The sequence below is a fragment of the Myxine glutinosa genome, chromosome 1, assembly GCF_964187855.1.
Source record: "Myxine glutinosa chromosome 1, kmMyxGlut1.1, whole genome shotgun sequence".
In the NCBI taxonomy this organism is placed as follows: Eukaryota; Metazoa; Chordata; class Myxini; order Myxiniformes; family Myxinidae; genus Myxine; species Myxine glutinosa.
In genome coordinates this window covers 312039182-312056681 of record NC_136261.1, presented here as the reverse complement: position 1 = coordinate 312056681, position 17500 = coordinate 312039182, and the positions used below count along the sequence as shown (strand labels likewise).

The 17500-nt window shown below is 47.6% G+C and overlaps 1 protein-coding gene across 2 annotated transcripts in view; it reads right to left on the bottom strand.

Moving 5' to 3' along the window:
* AP4E1 (adaptor related protein complex 4 subunit epsilon 1) overlaps positions 1 to 16833 on the bottom strand; it is a 184081-nt gene extending 167248 nt beyond the window's left edge. For both annotated transcript variants that reach the window (XM_068136403.2, XM_068136410.2), the window contains exon 1: positions 16560 to 16833. In XM_068136403.2, the coding sequence (XP_067992504.2) occupies positions 16560 to 16673 (114 nt within the window). In that variant the 5' untranslated portion in view covers positions 16674 to 16833. The remainder of the gene's footprint in view (positions 1 to 16559) is intronic.
* Between the last annotated feature and the right edge of the window lie 667 nt (positions 16834 to 17500).

Here is a 17500-nt window from a genome sequence, read left to right as displayed (position 1 = left end):
AATGAATTTAAACGATTTCAGCATAAGGCTGCAACATAACAAAATGTGAAAAAAGTGAAGGGGTCTGAATGCACTGTATATATATATTGTTGCGGATATGGGATTTGCATCCATCCATATCCGCTTGTAAATATTTCCCTATTTCCTCAATACTTCCCAACTATCCCCAATCCCCCATTCCCTAGTCCCATTTTCTGTAAACAACACTCTGTAGACCCGACCTCCCCCTATTTCCCCCATTAAATGTCGTGCCCAGGTTCACCGCATCTCATGTAAGACAACTATAGGACATCTTGCTAGTTATTCTTAGTCTATGTCAGTTAAGGACTCGTTTCCATTAATTCTGACCCTTCGTTGCACCAGAATGTGATTGTATGGCACCGTTAGGAAGTTTAGGACCTCCCAATACCTCCCCGCAGCTCTTCCTCACGGTTCAGCAACAACAACAACAACAACAACAGCAACGGCAGCGGCGGGCGCGGGAAGTGCGCGTCCTCACTCCGGCTTGGTTGGTAGGGGGTGTTGGGAGGGCACCAGACCTTCCCAACGAGCCGCCATCGAACATGTGCTCGACGGGGTTACCAAATAGGGGCTCCCTGTCAGCTCCTCGTCAAGGGCGGAGCCTGGTAACCCCCGCACCCAATGGAAGCGGCGGACCGGCCCCAGTGGGGCGGAGCCAACCAGCCGAGGGCGTGTCACTCCCCGCTGAGCATGCGCAGGAAGAGGGAGGTGACGTCAGATGCGCGCTGAGCTTGGAGCAAGCAAGACGTACCCTCCGAGCGCTGTGAGGCCTCCCCGCATCTTCTGGACTGGACCGTGCTTTATCCTGTCCCCGAGCCAAGGTGCACCTTGTGCCATCAACTACCTGTCCCTCCCTGCCATCAATCCCTGTGTAAGTCAGCCTTGTTCCGTTTGTCTGTGGTCTGTCCGGGAATAGATAAGATTGTATTTAAGTGCCCATCTCTTCTGTGTCTTTTACCTCACTCTGCCGTGTAATCTACCCCCTTTTCTCCACCACTGTAATTATACCCTCCTCCTGAGGTCTTGAGAACTGTACCCCTTGCGTCGTTTCCTCTTTCCCAGTCGTCGCGTCCTTTCCATCATTGATTTGGCATAGCGCGATTTGGTCAACGTCTGGGTGGAATCGGGGTCTAGTCGGGGAATAACTGTTCGGTCGCGGCAATACCACCGCTCGGTAAATAACATCTAAACCGCGTCCGTAACAATTGGTGTCAGGAGTGGGATACGGACCCGAAGCGCGCTTAACGCGCTCAAAATTATAAGTCACCGAAATTTGATTTTGTTTTACAAAAAACCCGAATTTTGAAAGTCGCGCTATGGGAGATCAAGACGGCTGGGTTCCGGTAGAGGAGAGTGAGGCAGGGTCGATCCAGGACCAAATTGAGGGACATGAGGAGAGCGAAGCAGTGAGGGTGGCAGGTTCGCAAAATGGCGTCCTCGCGCACGAGGTTACGGGCGCGCAAAATGGCGCCTCGCACATGGCTACGGCGACCGCGCCCGCGACCGTAGCAGCGCCGCTGGTGGATTCGAACCTTTTTTTCCTGCAAATGAGGGCCCTTATGGGACAAATGGGAGACCAAATTGGAGGTTTGAAAAACAGTACAGAGGCTCAGAGTGAGCAAATGGGGGTAATGGGGTCCAATAGCGAGAAATTGAGGGAGGACATGGGGGCCCAGATCGGAGGGTTAGGGAGTAGAATAGAGGGATTAGACAATAGATTAGGGGAAATACAGGAGGGGTTAACGGGGGTAGAAAACAGAATGGCCGCTCAAGAGAATCAAATGGAAGGGATGAAAAAGGGGTTAGAGGGGTTAGAAAACAGTATGGAAGGCAAATTGAGGGACATGAGGGACCAAGCGGAAAGGGAAGTTAAAAAAATGGGGCAGCAGATAGAGGGGGTCAGAATGGGGGTAGAAACTAAATTGGATGCTCACAGGGAGGAAATGGAGCAGATGAGGGTGGCATCTGGGCAGGAGATGCAAGTGATGGGAGAGTAGAGCAGAAGAGGTGTGAGTGAGGAGGTCGGAGGAGTGCGCGAGGAGGTGAGGCACTGTGAGGAGCGCATGGAGAAGGAGGTGAGAAAGGGGACTGTAAAATTGCAAGGTGGTATAGAGGAGTTGACGCTGGGAGTAGAACAACTGACAGTGGGACAAAAGGAGTTGGGGGACCAGGTAAAGAAGAACACAGCGGTAATAGAGGGTTTAAAATCGACACAGAAGGAGATGAAAAAGGACGTATGGGTAATTAAAAAAGAGTGTCAGACGGTACATGAGGACCTGACGAGGAAAATGAACAAGGTGGTAGAGGTGATGGAGGTTAAAGAGCGGGAGGTGCGGGAGCACATAGAAAAAAATAAGGTGGAGTTAGAGGAAGAACTTAAGGGGGCGCACGAGGAGATGAAGGAGGTGAAGCAGAAATTAGAAGAAGTGGAAGAAGGGGTGAGCGAAATTAAGAAGCGACGGAGAGAGGATAGGGAAGAGATAAAAGAGGAAGTAAAAGAATTGGTCCAAAGTCTGTGTTCGGATCGTGATGATGTGCTCATTAACCGGATGAGGGATTCGCAGGTGATGGAGGAGAAGCGAAGAGAAAGAGGACCCGGTGTAAGTGGTGACCAATATGGTCGTGCGTATGATGCGCCAGGTGATTTAATAAGCTTGGGGGTCGAGATGGACCCGGGTGTTCGTGAGAGGCCGTTGGTGAAGTGTGCGACAGGTCTGGTGTGCGAAAAAGGAGGTGTGCGAGAAAGTCCGACTCTGGGGTGCATGAGGAAAGAGTGCGCTGTCAAAAGTAAGGAAGAATGCACACCTGTGGTGAGTGTTACAGAGGGTGTAACGGGAGAGTGTGCGCGAGAAAGGTGTGTAACGGACAGGTGCATGGGGAAAGAGTGCGCTGTCAAAAGTAAGGAAGAATGCACGCCTGTGGTGAGTGTTACAGAGGGTGTGACGGGAGAGTGTGCGCAAGAGTGTGCGCGAGAAAGGTGTGTAACGGACAGGTGCATGAGGAAAGAGTGCGCTGTCAAGAGTAAGGGTGAGTGCGCTGTCCAGAGTGGAGGTGAGAGTAGTAAGAGTGACACGGAGCGTGAGTTGGTTGTGACAGGTGAGCGAGGATGTACACCTGGAATGGAAGGATGCACACCTGGAATGGTAGAGCGTGTGTGGGAATGCACACTTGAGTTGGTCGTGAGGCACGTGGTTGGGTGTGCGAGTGAGAGCACACCTGTGATTGTCACAGAGGAGGTGACCGAGGAGGGGGCGCAAAGAGGTGTGTTGGTGAGGTGTGCGAGCGACGAATGTGTGCCAAGGTGTTCGGTGGTCAGGTGTGTGACCAAGTCTGTGAGTGCAATGAGTGTACCGAGGTGTGTAAGAGAAGGTACGACGAGGAGCATGGAAACGGCTGGATGTATGAGCAAGAAAGGGGTAGCGTATGCGTGTAAGCATGCAGGTGAGGCATCGACGGTAACCGGGTTAGCGGTTAGAATGACAGTTAGCCGAATCGGGCCCTCGGTGCGCGTCGGGCAGCTTCGCGTGCCGCGAGAACCAGCGGGGATCCGAGCCACGGCGGGTTCGAAAGGACCGCCGTACGCGATCCACGCTGGGCCTCGCTTGGAACGGCCGCGTCCGTGCTCCACTAGGCGGGGCGGGCAGCCCGACAGGAAGGGTCGTCATGGCGACCACTTTTTATTGAGACGTTCCGGCAGGTCGAGATCGGGACATTGGATGGCTCCGCGCCGAGGTGGTGCGTGGGATCTTGGCACGGGTAAGCCTCCTTCCCTGCACCGAATGTCGGACGCATCCAACCGCCGGTACCAAAGAACCCGCATTCATTGCTCGGCTGTACGAAGCCGGGCTGTAGACGTGAATTGGCGCACCGAGAGGATCTAATAAGTAGACGGGTGATGAGGTTAGTGTTTTGGACCCAAAATTAGAAAAAGGCAAAATTTGATGATTGGCAGTAATGATTGGCAGATGATGGGTAGTGATTGGCAAATTTTTGATTTGTTGAAATTTGATGTGCAAAATTGGTAGTGGGAGATGCCCGATGTGGTGGGATGGCAACTGTCATCCCTCACAAATTGGGGGCAGATGCACTAGCTTATGGGGTTGATGGCAGTGAAAACTAGCCCGGGAGGGTTAGGATATATCGTGTGTAGGGATCTAGAGATTGACATTAGGTAACGTTAAGGTTAGTTAGTGACTGATACCTGTAGTGGGGACGCAGGTAGATTAGTGTGGATGATAATGACGTGGGAGTGCTGAGTGTAAGGGAAGACGGAGGAGCGCGAGTTTTAGAAGGGAGTAGACAGAGCAGATGATGCAGTGTGAACGGAAGTGCTGGTGAGCAGCTTCAAATGAGGCATCGGTGAGGCAATGCTCCGAGGTGTGTGTGAGTGTACAAGTGATGAATGAGAGAGCATTGCGGATGAGTGTCATGGTGAGTAGTGAGTGTTGTGGATCAGCGCGAATGCGCTTGGGGGAGAGAAGGGTGCAGGCGGCACCAAGTATGAGAGCACAGGTGTGCAAGTACAGGTGTGTGGAATATATGGAGCAGAGAATGAGTGGTGTGGAGAGAGTTGGAGTAAGTGGTATGGAGTGGTGTGCATGGTGCGAAGGTGTGGATGGGGGAAGAGTGGACCCCTTTTCACGAGTACCCGGGGAGGGTAGTTTAAAGAATAGTTAGAAGGTATAGGTAAATTGTGGTTGGATATTGGCATTTGTGGTGCGGTTGCAGAATGGTATTATGGATGGGTGCATTGGTGTGGTGAAATTGGCTGGTCGTGTGGCCTGTTAGTATGAGTGTGAATGGTTGGGCACTCCGCCACTGTTAGATGTCGGCCAGGTGAGGCCGCAGGTGGGCTCTGGGAGCCGTTAGTGTCAGTGGGTGCCTGAGGATCCCGGGTGTGGATCGGGCAGCCCGTGCCAGAGAGGGCACTGAGGGGGTGAGAGTGCGAGAGGGCCTTCCCCAGTTAGTTAAGTTAGGGTGAGGAGCAGGTGAGCTCGGTAGGCAACAACAGTGGTGGAGGTGTGCAGGTGGGCGGACCAGCTGGGAGCGTCACACGACCCAGCCACCGAAATTGTGCGGGAGCACCGAGTGTTGAATCGGGGAGTGAGACCCAACTTGATGGTGTGCACCACAGATGGTCAATGGGATTTTGGTTCTTCGAACCACATAGAGTAATGAGGGCCAATGGTTTGGCAGGAGAAAGACCCCGGGTAATGTAATGTTGTTAAAGTCATTTAGGAAATAGTTAGGATTGATGAACCTGTCGCACCATACGCAGCTACTTACCTGAGGTGATGCTGATGACTCCACACCTGTGTTTTCTTTGTTTTGTGTTGCAGGAAATGAGAATTGCTGTTTGGATTTGTGAGACGCATCACGACGTGGATAAGACATTGGGGTGATTCCATCTCTCCCTCCTTAGGAGGGACTGATGATGAATTGGTGATGGCAGATTTTGATGTTGAGTTGGAGATGGCAGATTTTGATGAGAGTTGGAAATGGCAAATTTGATTGGTTAGGAGGGAGAGAAGACGAATTTGGTTTATGGGAGAAACGGGGAAGACAGTGGGGACGTTTGTTGATGTGTAAAGCAGATGTTTATGGGTAGTGTTGTGTTTTGTGGATACAGTAAGGGGTAAGGGAGGGGCAATGTAGGTTACCTGGTGGGGGGGGGGGGGGCAATGTAGGTTACCTGGTGGGGGGGGGGGGGGCGTACGGTAGGAACGTACCTGTCTCACCTGGTTCCCATGTGCCCCCAGTGTGCATTACCTTGTATTGCGTGCACTTTTGCGCCCCTACCACCTTACTCACTTGTCTTCTTTTGTCTCCCACCTCCGAGGATCTGGCTTTGGGGCAGAGAGAGAGGAGAGAGAGGTGCTGGCTCCGCAGTTGTGGGCCTGTACTTCCGCTGCTTGCTGCCTGGATCGATACACCATATGGACCGCAATTTTTGTGGCCGCCCACAATGGACCGCAGTTCTTTTGCGGTCAAGCACCACCCGTGGATGGACCTCTGGGTCAACGTGGCACCTATGCCATACATGTGAACCACTTTTAGTTGGCCCCCTGACGGCCACAATTAAGAAATGGACGCGGTTGGCGCCTTTCTTTATTTCTAAAGAAGCCAGAAGGCCAAGTGCACTCCATGAAGGCAAGACCAGCGGCAGAACATCGGCCGGCTGCGACACCACCGGTGACCATGGACACTTAATTGTGCATTTTTATGAACACTTTATTGGTGCACCGGATGGTGCTGACTGTGCGTAATGGGGTGGTGCTTTTGGTGCTTGGACGGGGTGCTCTGCACATTATTAAAGGCCGTAGGGCCACAGGGCACTCGTGGGTTGGTGTATCGATGCTGGCATGCGTGCTCTCCCTATGCATAACATCTGCATGTGTTCCTCAAAGAACAGGTCCTGGATCGTAGTGTAAATATCAGTGTAGTCTTGTGTAAATGATGCCCCCTACCGGCTGTATGTTTAGTTTGAGGATGCTTTCCGCGATTCGGTTATCCTGTGGGTGTGTTTCTGTTAGGAGAAGGGTGCAACGTCGCAGGGGGACATATTTACTCATTTGTGAACATCTGTAAAACTGTCGCACTCAGGGTTGAGTTAATAGTAGAGGGAACTACATCTGAGTGCCACACTAAAGTAGGTAAAAATTTATTGGGTCGGGACGCCCCGAGATAGAGAAGGGTGCAATGTTGCGGATATGGGATTTGCATCCATCCATATCCGCTTGTAAATATTCCCCTATTTCCTCAATACTTTCCAACTATCCCCAATCCCCCATTCCCTAGTCCCATTTTCTGTAAACAACACTCTGTAGACCCGACTTCCCCCTATTTCCCCCATTAAATGTCGTGCCCAGGTTCACCGCATCTCATGTAAGACAACTATAGGACATCTTGCTAGTTATTCTTAGTCTATGTCAGTTAAGGACTCGTTTCCATTAATTCTGACCCTTCGTTGCACCAGAATGTGATTGTATGGCACCGTTAGGAAGTTTAGGACCTCCCAATACCTCCCCGCAGCTCTTCCTCACGGTTCAGCAACAACAACAACAACAACAACAGCAACGGCAGCGGCGGGCGCGGGAAGTGCGCGTCCTCACTCCGGCTTGGTTGGTAGGGGGTGTTGGGAGGGCACCAGACCTTCCCAACGAGCCGCCATCGAACATGTGCTCGACGGGGTTACCAAATAGGGGCTCCCTGTCAGCTCCTCGTCAAGGGCGGAGCCCGGTAACCCCCGCACCTAATGGAAGCGGCGGACCGGCCCCAGTGGGGCGGAGCCAACCAGCCGAGGGCGTGTCACTCCCCGCTGAGCATGCGCAGGAAGAGGGAGGTGACGTCAGATGCGCGCTGAGCTTGGAGCAAGCAAGACGTACCCTCCGAGCGCTGTGAGGCCTCCCCGCATCTTCTGGACTGGACCGTGCTTTATCCTGTCCCCGAGCCAAGGTGCACCTTGTGCCATCGAACTACCTGTCCCTCCCTGCCATCAATCCCTGTGTAAGTCAGCCTTGTTCCGTTTGTCTGTGGTCTGTCCGGGAATAGATAAGATTGTATTTAAGTGCCCATCTCTTCTGTGTCTTTTACCTCACTCTGCCGTGTAATCTACCCCCTTTTCTCCACCACTGTAATTATACCCTCCTCCGGAGGTCTTGAGAACTGTACCCCTTGCGTCGTTTCCTCTTTCCCAGTCGGCGCGTCCTTTCCATCATTGATTTGGCATAGCGCGATTTGGTCAACGTCTGGGTGGAATCGGGGTCTAGTCGGGGAATAACTGTTCGGTCGCGGCAATACCACCGCTCGGTAAATAACATCTAAACCGCGTCCGTAACAATATATATATATAACATTGTATACAGTCTCTTCAGAAAGTATTCCCAGCCCTTGACTTTTGCAGATTTTGTTGTGTTACAGCCTGAATTTAAAATGGATAAAATTGAATTTTTTTTGTAACTGATCTACACATAATACCCCATAATTTCAAAGTGGAATATTTTTGGAAGAAATTTTTACAAAGCAATTAAAAATGAAAAGCAGAAATGTCTTGAGTCAACAGGTATTCAATTCCTTCGCTACGACACTTGAGCTCAGGTGCATCCAATTTCCTTTGGTCATTCTTGAGTACCCTGGTGTTGGGCTAGCGGCTAGGGTGCCAGCTTAGGATCCTAGGATCCTGGGTTCGAATCCCGATCGATCGCTGAATTAACGCCAGGGGGGTTGACTCAGCCTGTCATCCTTCCGAGGTCGGCTAATTGAGTACCAGTTCACTGGTAATTCCCTGCTTGTCGTAAAAGGTGACAAAAAGGGTTGGCGGCAGGAAGGGCATCCGGCCGTAAAACATTGCTTCAAAAAAGGGGACCAAAAAACAACAACAACCACGGTCCCCGAAAAAGGCCAACCCCCGCTTTGCGGGGAAAAATGGCCTCTAAAAGGTGGTTATTCTTGAGATGTCATGACAACTTGATTGGAGTCCACCTGTGGCCAATTCAATTGATTTTTTTTTAGAAAGAAACACACCTTTCTATACAAGGTCCCACATTTCTAGAATGTTGAAAGTTCACAAGAGCACAGTGAGCTCCATCATCAGGAAATGGAAAGAATATGGATCTACCTATACTCCCTCGAGCTAGCTGGCTGACCAAACTGAGCAACCAAGCAAGAATGACCTTGGTCAAATAGATGATCAAGAACTCAATGACCACTCTGACAGAACTAGCGTTCCTTGGCTGAGATGGGAGAACCTGCTGAAAGGACAACAGTCTCTGCAGCACTTCACAAATCTAGGCTATATGGGAGAGTGGCCAGACAGAAGCCATTCCTGAGAAAAAAGCACATGGCAGCACACCTGGAGTTTGCAAAAAGTCACGTGAAAGATTCAGAGCATGTGGCAAAAGATTCTGTGGTCTGAGGAGATGAAAATTGAAATATTTGTCCGGAATGCAAAGCGTTACGTCTGGCAGAAACCAAGCACAGCTCATCACCCATCTAACACCATCTCTACCAACATGAAGCATGGTAGTGGCAGCATCATGCAATGGGGATGCTTTTCAGTGGTAAGGACTGGGAGACTTGTAAAGAAAGAGGGAACAATGAATGGAACCAAATAGAAGCAAATCCTTAAGGAGAACCTGCTTCTGAATGCAAAAGACCATGGACTGCAGTGAAGATTTACTTTCCAACAGGCCAATGACCCCAAGCATACAGCCAAAGCAACACTAGAATGGCTTCAGAACAAGAACGTGGAAGTCCTTGAGTGGACCAGCCAAAGCCCAGACTTGAATCCCATTGAGAATCTGTGGAAAGACTTGAAGATTGATGTTTGCAGGCACTCCCCATCCAACTTGACAGAGCCTGAGCAAATCTGCAAGGAAAAATGGGAGAAACTCCCCAAATCTGGATGTGCAAAGCTGATACAGACATATCCAAGAAGACTCGAAGCTGTAATCACTGCCAAAGGCGCTTCTACAAAGTATTGACTAAGGGGGTGGAATACTTCTGGAAATGTGACTGGGATCAAATTACCCATGCTGAGCCGACTGTTCGCATCGCACAGTCTTCACGCCCCGTTAGTGTGCTGAGCAACAGCATACAAGGTCATAGTGAACTTTACTTCTCTGTGGGGAGGCTGTCCGATCGTGTGTGTTTGGGGGGAGCTACAGTGTTCAAAGATCCTGTTGAAAAAAAAGGATAATTTATAACTCGTAGTTGCTTTTCCTGCTGTTGTCGTGGCTGTCATTGTTGTTTGTGTCCTAGTTCCGTGTACCATTATACGTAAATATTTCTATTACTTGAGGATGTATTACTATGTTCCTCCAGGATGTATGTTACTATGACTTACGCCACACTCCCTTCAATCCCTCTCCTCCCTCCAGGTCTTTAAAACAGCTGTTCACCACCATCTCTTATCTTCCCCCATCCATAACCTTGATCTTTTCTACCCCCACTAATTCACCCCAGATCCACCTTGTTTGAAATTCCAACTTATTTCCTGGAAATCCTGGCAGTGTCCATATGTTTATACCTCTCCCACCCCCCCCCCCTTCACATGCCTCCCCCCCTTCACATGCCTCCCCCCCTTCACATGCCTCCCCCCCAAAGCCCTCTCCCTCCCACAGATCTCTCGATGTCTCCATGTCTCTCGGACCCTGCTCTCAAATGTTGTGTTTGTGTCCTTCCCCCTCTCTCCCCATCTTGTCTACCGCTCCCGATGTTATTTGTTTTATGTGTCTGTTTGTCTTTCTGTGTGATTAATGTTCGCTCTTTCACGAGCCTCGATCTTGTATACAAAAAAAAAAAAAAAAAAAAAATGTATAAATTTGTGTGCTCCTTCCACCACGCATCAATCTCAAGGGTGCCTGCTGTCATAGAATCATAACAAGAATGATCGGCTTCTTTTAGAAGCTTTGTGAGCCATTTTAGGTAACAATCCTCATATCACACACACAATATACTTTACTAGGGCATGCCCGTACTATATATATATATCTAAAATTATATCCCCCCCCTCTATTTACATGAAATGGTTTGGTCCAAAGCGAACGGCTTGCGAGTGGTGACAATCCCCCCCCTCTATTTACATGCAATGGTTCGGTCCAAAGCGAACGGCTTCCGGAGTTTGGTAAAGAAATCGCCATCGCGTACACAAACGCGCAGGAAAGCGAATGAATCGCAAATTCGTTTTTATTAGTTGTAAAACATAGTTTAACGCCAACATAGTTTGCAAACGTGAAATAAATGAATACGCTCTCAAATGTGCCATCCGAGGCAGAGTGTGCCCGCCACGTTCGGCACACGCGATCGTTCGCTGCTCTCTGATTGGTTGAATCGTTTTTTGGACATAGCTCGGTAAGTAATTGTCCGATTAATATGAAACCTTGAAAAGGCACATCCTCGGGTCCCCAGCAATATACCTGGCAAGTTAAAAGTATATCGGACCCGTGGTTGTCGAGAAACAGCGGTCACAGACAGACAGACAGACAGACAAACGTACAAACGTACAAACGTACAGAGATTACTGGACTGGAATTATAGATAGATGTATCGACACGTTGCCGTCGGTGTCATGTTGGGCGGTGTATGATACACCATGACGCGATTTTAAAAAATATATCTCTGCATTTTCCCGCGTGTGTGGAATGTTTGTGGAAAATTAAAGATTTCAAATAAAGCTATTTAAAGTGTATGCGCACATAACTAATAAAAAAAACGAAGAAATATCTCTCGGTAATTTCCTGAAACATATTTTACTTCCGGCTAATATGTTGAATGAAACAAAAACGAAGAAATATATGTCGGCATCATTGTTGACGTTTTTGTGACGACTATCATCAAACGAAATAGTAATATATCATAACGGAAAAGCAAAAGCGAATTTTTAATATATATCGACACATTGCCGGCGGTGTCATGTTGGGCGGTGTATGATACACCATGACGCGATTTTAAAAAATATATCTCTGCATTTTCCCGCGTGTGTGGATTGTTCTCAATTATTGCTGACACCGAGTCTAAAAGTAAAACCATCGATAAAAATGAAATCATATGGTGAGTTAGATTGGAGATAAAGGCGTGAGAGAGACTCAATGGCCTTGAAGTTACAGGCCTTTGAGAATTCATTTCGTTCTATAAACGGCAACTTTCATCGGATTTTCTTCCCGTTTTTTTTCAACCGAGTCTAAAACTATGTTAGCGACTGTGAAAAATGAAATGATTTATCGAATTTGATTTGAAATAAAACTGGGGGAGAGCAAGACACCACGGGCCTACAAAACAGGACTCAAAGCTATGCGAGTTAATAAAATGGTGGATATTTGTTTATAGCCACTCCCAGAATGGGTGGAGCTATGGGTGGAGCTACTCTGCAAACCGAGTAAGCCACACCCCGGACAGACACCCAACAGATAGACAGACAGACAGACAGAATCATCTACGGCTATTATAATATAGATGGTGCCCTCGACACATGCCATCGAGCATTCTGGGGTGTATTATGTCATTTTGAAAGTCGCAAATTATTGATGCATAAGGGACCTAAATAAGTGAACAGTTTTAATTTTACTAAATACAACAGCAACAGAAGATTCACTGCTACACATTACATGTGAGCAATGAAAATGAGGAGTAATATGGAGGCCCTGGCTAGTGTATTAAAAGAGCAAAAATTAAGTATCTTGTTTTTGTTGTACAATCTTCCTGTCCAATGCAAAATCTGCTCTTGCATCGGATCGTACCAAAGATTGGAAAAATTGTATGCAGTTTTAAACGAGCATAAAAAGTCACCTGGTCACCTGGAATCGTTCCAAAAATAGAAAGAACTGGAGACAAGACTAAATACCAACACAGCTCTATTAATGATGAAAATCAACCCATTATTAAAACAGACACGTAGCACTGAGAGAATATGTTGGAAAGACGGATTGCTTTGTTAAGAGTACTGGGCACTCAAAACATAGCACTGTGTGGGAGGTCGGATTAACTGTTCGAGCCCAATAATGGAAACTTTCTCAGATTTGTGGATTTAATGGGGAAGTTTGATGGTGTGATGAAAGAACATCTCAGAAGAATCACATCATGCGAGATCCACGACCATTACTTGGGTAAAAATATTTGAAACGAGATCATCCAGTCATCGGCAACGGAGATCAAGGAAACGATACGGCCAATGCTCAAAACAGCAACATACTACTCAGTGATTTTGGATTGCACATCTGACATAAGTAAAATCGAACAAACGACTCTGTTAGTTAGATCTGTGTCAGTGAAGGAAACCTGCATTAATGTGGCAGAAGGCAGTGCAAACATCCTGGAGGATTTTTTGGAATTCATGACATTAAAAGATTTAAGTGGGGCTGGAATGACTGAATTACTTCTGCCAACACTTGTGAGCTCAGACTTGATATTGCAGACTTGAGAAGGTTGTGATAACAAGGCGCAACATGAAAAGCAAAACCAGCAGAGTACAAAAAAAAGCACGTGACTAATCCACAAGATTTATTTTCTTCCATACAATTCCCATTCACTGAACTGAGTGCTAAACAACAACAACAACAGGCATTTTAAGGCCATTTTCCCAGCTAGAGTGGGGGTTAGCCTTGCGGTCCCCATGACAATCTTCTCCATTTTGCCCTATTTTCTGCATCTCTCCTTGTTAACCCCCTTGCCCGCATTTCTTCTTCGACCATCTTTAGCCAAGTCTTTCTCGGTCTTCCCCGTCCTCTACTTCCTTCTACATTCATTTCCATCACTCTTCTCAACCAGTCACTTTCATCCTTCCTCAACACATGACCAAACCATCTCAACCTGTTCCTCTTCACAGCATCAATCACAGGCTCTATTCCCATCATCTTTCGCAATTCATCATTTGTCTTCCTCTCTCTTTCTCAACGATACTCCGCACATCCACCGAACCATTCACATTTCCACCCTTTCCAGCCTTCGTTGCTGCTCTACGTTCATTACCCATGTCTCGCTCCCATAACTCATAACACTTCTCACACATGCAGCATACACCTTTCCCTTCAGCTTCAACGACACTCCCCTCCTCGTCAGCACGCCACTCAGTTCCCGAAACTTCTTCCATGCACATCTCACTCTAGCAACTGTTGCCGAGTCTGATCCACCTTCTCCATTCAGCATGTCTCCGTGGTAACAAAATGTTTTCACACCTTCCAGCTTCACGCCGTCTCCAAGATCCAACTCAACATTTCCTCCATCTGCAGCTCCCTCTGTGCACACCTTACACTTGAATGTAGGGGCCACACTGGTTAATGACCCTCTCAAACCACTACGTTTTTGATGAACCCACTCAGTGCACATTGTACATTGAATGGAATTCACTCCGACACCCTTCCTGCACACAGCACATGGCCACTTCCCAGTTCTTTCCACCTCACCACATGCTTTACCACTTGCCATCACCTACGTTTTCCCGATATTCACCTTCAGACATTTTGTCTCCATACATTCCTTCCACTTGTTCATCTTCTCCTTCAGTCCATCCATACTTTCTGCAATCAACACCAGATCATCTGCATACAACAACTCCCACGGTAAACCCTCCTTTACGTTCCGAGCCAGCACCTCCATCACAGCTACAAATAGTCGTGGACTTAGTACCGACCCCTGATGCACTCCCACCTTCACCTCAAACTCACCACTGTTCCCGTCCTTCGTCCTGACAGCTGTGCACGTTCTTTTGTACATTGCCATCACTACTCTGATCAACCATTCCTCCACTCCTAACTTCCTCAATGTCCATGTCACTACTTCACGTGGAACCCTATTGAATGCTTTCTCCAGATCAACAAACCCAAGAAACAACTTTTTCCTCTTCTCCATGTACTTCTCCTGCAACTACCTCACATTAAAAAGCGTGTCTGTCGTTCCTCTTCCTGGCATAAATCCAAACTGCATTTCGTCAATCTTCACTTTCTTCCTTATCCTCCTCTCCAACACCCTTTCCATTACCTTCATTCCATGCTCCAATAATTTTATCGCTCGGTACGAGCCACAATCGAGAGGGTCACCTTTCCCCTTGTATAGAGGGACGAGGGTACTCAGTTCCCAATCCACTGGAATGCGGCCTTCTTTCACCACCAGATTACAGATCTCTGTCATTCTCTTCACACCCCAACTTCCTGCTGCCTTCAACATATCTCCCACAACTCCCGTCGGCCCTCCCGCTTTTCTACTCTTCATTGCTTTTATCGCTTCCTCAACTTCCTTCTCAGTTATCTTTTATGCCGGTCCTAAAACTGGGTTACTCTCTATGTTGCCATGATGTTGCCATTAGTTTGGCGGATGTCTTAGTTTGGCGCATGTGTTTGTTTGGCGGATGTGTTTGTTTGGCGGATGTCTTAGTTTGGCGCATGTGTTTGTTTTGCGGATGTCTTAGTTTGGCAGATGTGTTAGTTTGGCAGATGTGTTTGTTTGGCGGATGTCTTAGTTTGGCGCATGTGTTTGTTTTGCGGATGTCTTAGTTTGGCGGATGTCTTAGTTTGGCGGATGTGTTTGTTTGGCAGATGTGTTAGTTTGGCAGACGTCGGATATACTGTAGGAATCCTTACTATAATTCACGGATTGTTGTGCGTTTGTTTGTCAGGCTACTCTTCCTACAGTTCTGGCCCAATTGCATCCAGACTTGCTACATAGAATCCGCACGACTTAAATTAGTGTATTGGGGTGTCTTTATCTTAGCCGCTGGTCTTGGGGGTTGGGGGGGAATGGTTGGGAGGGAAAGCGGGAGGTTACGTAAATTCTCTATGTAAATGTGTATTCTGTAGCGCCGCCTCCTGGTGGGAGATGGTATTACAAGTCCCCACCCTTTACACAGTATTCCTGTCCCCATGTTTTCCAGTGCAGTATGTTTTGAACAAGAAGAAGAATTGCTTTGCAGTACATGTCCCCTACCGGTCCCAATGTATGTTCTTGTTCCAAGCAAAAAGGGCAAACTCCATGAAAAATTGGTGAAACGCCCCAAAACCCAAACTTGTTATATAACGTATCATAATAAAGCCATGTACCAAGTTTCCGTTCAATATGTTAAAGGATATGAAAAAAGTGAAGAAAATCCACAGGTGTTACGGACAAACGGAGAGCAAACCTACAGTACCCTCTGGGGATGGGGACTAATAAGGACAATAACACAACCCCTTTGGTCGCTCCCACGTGGAGCAGGTGCTTCTAGTTAATATAACAAACAAAGATCTGCAGGTAGATAACTTCAATCGCTCTCAAGCAATTGAGCTTTTGGACACAACAAAAAGGTATCTCCCAAATTATCGGACATTCCACTGCGAAGCAGACGACGATCCTATCAATGAACCCAAACAGAAACTAAAAATTTACTTTATTAATCAGGTATTGGACTCTGTTATGCAATCAGTGGAAGGATGGCCAAGAGGTACGCACGCACACTCTTCTCCTCTATGCTGTCTGTGGGTTTGACTCTTGACCCAGCTATAAACTTTCATCCCAGTATTTCACAGGCAGGATTAATCATCAATGTGTTCCTCAAATGGACGTTAAACTGGTATCTAGTCTGATAGCATTAGTTGGTGGACGTTAAAGTGTCCTTATTAGTGTCCTTTGCGAAGAGTAGGCGAGCTATCGCCAGAACCCTGAACAAATTACAAATACCTGCTCTAACCAGCAGAGGGAGGGACTGGGGCGAGGGACTGGGGCGAGGGACTGGGGCGAGGGACTGGGGCGGGGACTGGGGCGGGGTCTGGGGCGGGGACTGGGGCGGGGAGTTTCTCAGGAATCTCAGGCCTCAGCCCGTGGGCAGCAAATTGTGCAAAACCGGCGCTGCTCCTCCATGAGCCTGACGTACTGCAGAAAAACTATATACACAGAATACAGTATACGAAAAGGGAAAGCGTATGCTATGGTGTATGTTTGGAGCCGTTGCATATAGCTTCCAAGCAAACAGCGTGACGTCATCTTGCAAAAGTTTGTGTGCGCAAAGTATTTAGATCTCAATACATAAACGTTTCTAGGAAAACTAGATAGACGTGAATTTAACAAAAAGAAACCTGTCGTGAGGAGGCGGAGGCGAGGGCTGAGAGTAGAGTGTGCAAGGGGCCAGGTGCGCTTCCGCCTAACTCGGCGGGCAAGACAGCGAGCGCGCGCCCGAACACGCGACTCATGGCCTCAGTCTTCAGTGCGGCGATGGGGTCGGGCGGGAGCAAATGGTGGGGGAGGCGATTGGTGATTACAAATCGAGCTCAGTGGTTTGAACAGGATTCAGAAACGTCTGTGTGGGAACTGTTTAGGATCACATGACAGTGACGTATTCACATTGTATCCGAGAATGGTTTTTGAAATATTTACAGGTCATATAAGAGTCAAACTCGGCAATCTATATGTATTCAACGTTTAAATTTAACCAACATTTAAGTATTAAAATATTGCGGCAAATGAGAGACCAGCCAAAATAACAGCTATTCAACAAATACACCGCCGCATAAATAATATATGGATGGGTTAATTCCCCAATCAACTCTTCAGCAAATCTCACCGTCCCTTATTTAGTACTTATTTTGCTGAATGAAATGGATGTCTTTACTGTGCGTAACATCATTTACCTTATTCGTTTATATGAAACCAATTAATACTAATAGCTACTGGTACGTCCGTGGTATATTAACTTACTTAGTAAATAATGAGCAATTAATATTTATGTCCAAAAATATGGCAAAATTTTGAACCTTCCCACCTTTAATGGTCTTTACCCTCCGACTCATCTTTGTCCCCCACACAAGCCACCTCATCTCCTTACGTAAAGCATCGGCACGTACGTAATAAATAGATGACGTTGAAAAAAATTAAATAGTGATGGTATAATTAGCTTATGGGATATAAAGTGAAGTATCGATGAAATCTTTACCTTTTTTAACGTTTACCCAACTCACCCATTAACCGATTAAAACCATTACAGATTTGAACCGTTGCCCTATTCACCTCTCAGATTATG